The 1,958-nt window shown below is 46.6% G+C and overlaps 1 protein-coding gene across 1 annotated transcript; it reads left to right on the forward strand.

Annotated features, from left to right (window-relative positions):
- Nucleotides 1-431: 431 nt before the first annotated feature.
- On the forward strand, nucleotides 432-1,559 carry PPTG_15296 (hypothetical protein; the record flags this gene model as incomplete). The annotated part of the gene is made up of 1 exon (XM_008912348.1): nucleotides 432-1,559. One exon carries the CDS (start codon nucleotides 432-434, stop codon nucleotides 1,557-1,559), a length of 1,128 nt encoding a protein of 375 aa, XP_008910596.1.
- Nucleotides 1,560-1,958: the final 399 nt, after the last annotated feature.

Raw genomic sequence — 1,958 nt, forward strand, 5'->3', positions numbered from 1 at the left:
TCTTTCAGCAACAAATTTTGTTAACAGATTTTCCATCTTTACATTAATGTCGTACGAATGTCGACCGAGGTTACGCTTACGCAGTACCGTAGAATTAATCCGTTGAGGGCTGTCTATTACCTCATTCTGAGGTATTCCCAGTATAAAGAAGCAGTTTAAGCGTCGGGTAAGGTCTAGATCAGTTTTGGCATCACGCAAATAGATTATAGGAGGAAGCAAAAAAAAAAAAGATAAGAGGGAAATAACAACAGCAAAGCATTATCTCTAAATAGGATACAGGAACCTCTCCTACTTCTCCATCTTATCCATGTGGATAACTTTACTCTGTTTGGTAACGTAAAACATATCTTGTTAGTTCTGCAATACAGTTTGCATCTCTGCGAAATTCACAACTCAACTCACTGTCACGCGACTTCCGGATCCGGTAAGACATGGTGAAGGTTCTAACTTACCTCGCTGCTGCGGCAATCACTGCGTGTGCCCTATCCACATCTTCGGCTCACGAACAACCTACGGGACGAGTCCTCTCCATTGAGCAACGTAAACTCTTCGCAGACAATGCTCAAGTAGCGTTGGCTAAGTGCTCCAAGCTCCAATCAACCCGCAGGCTTCAAGAACGTGCCGTAGCCCGACGTACTCAAGCCGTTGAGACACTACGCCTAGATCGTCGACAACGGCGTCTTGATGTCACCACTGTACTGGAAACAAGTCACAAGTCCAGTCTTACAGGCATCACAGCGACAACGTCAGCTAGTGTCCTCTTTGGCTCGGCTGCTCCTTGTATTGCAGAGCCTGAAGTCACCGAGGGTCCGTATTACGTTCGTGGTGAGTACATCCGTACCGACATGCGTGAGCAACAGCCTGGTGTCACTATGTACGTCGACGTCCAGGTGATTGATATCAACTCGTGTGATCCGGTGAAGGACATGTACATCGATCTGTGGCACACTAACGCCACTGGAGTGTACTCGGGCGTGGTGGCAAGTACCAATGGCAACAGCGCTGACAAAACCAATCTCCAGAATACGTTCCTACGTGGTGTCACCCCCACAGACGAAGACGGTGTCGCTCAAATGACCTCCATCTTTCCTGGACACTATGCTGGTAGAACTACCCACGTGCACTTCATCGGTAACTACGGCGGAACAGTTCTTTCGAACAAGACTTACTCGGGTGGGTCTGTTGCTCATGTGGGTCAGTTTTTCTTTGATCAAGACCTCATTTCGTCGGTGGAGGCAGTGGAGCCGTACTCGACCAACAAACAGAGCACTACACTTAACTCAAGAGACAACATCTTCAAGGAAGCTAGCGGAAACAGCTACGACCCCATTTTCCAGTATTCTCTGGTTGGGGATACGGTGGAGGATGGTGTGTTCGTTTGGATATCGGTGGCAGTTGATATGACGGCTGAACGGGATGTTACAGCGGTGTCCACGCTAACAGGAAGCTCAGCTATTGCTACCACAGGTGACACCAACACGGCACTCAGTGTGACCAAGCTTGGTGGATTTGCTGCATCACTAGCCGTACTCGCACCGATGATCTTCGCAATCCTTTAGAATTGATATGACAGAGATCTAGCGCAACAAGTACTGCTTTAATTAAGCGAGTTAAATGCATGCCATGACTTCCGGTTTCTCAATTTTTCTCTCTCATTCCTTCAGCGTATCTGGAATATCAGAATTCCGACTGGGAGCTGCACTGTGGTTAACTTTTGGAGAATAACGATGGGTGTAGCTTTGGCCGTCAAGTGCGTTGTTCCATCGGTTTGCACCCCGCAAAACCCTCCAGACCAGGGGTCGGAAAAAGTTATTATAATATAATAATTGCGCAATTGTATTGACGGAATTACGGATTATTGGTAAAAAGAGATTTCCGTACAATATACAATTGGCCACGTAATAACTATATTGAGTTTTTACTATACGTAAAAACACAAATAGAGAAATCATTGGCGG

This window comes from Phytophthora parasitica (genome assembly GCF_000247585.1).
Source record: "Phytophthora parasitica INRA-310 unplaced genomic scaffold supercont2.46, whole genome shotgun sequence".
In the NCBI taxonomy this organism is placed as follows: Eukaryota; Oomycota; class Peronosporomycetes; order Peronosporales; family Peronosporaceae; genus Phytophthora; species Phytophthora nicotianae.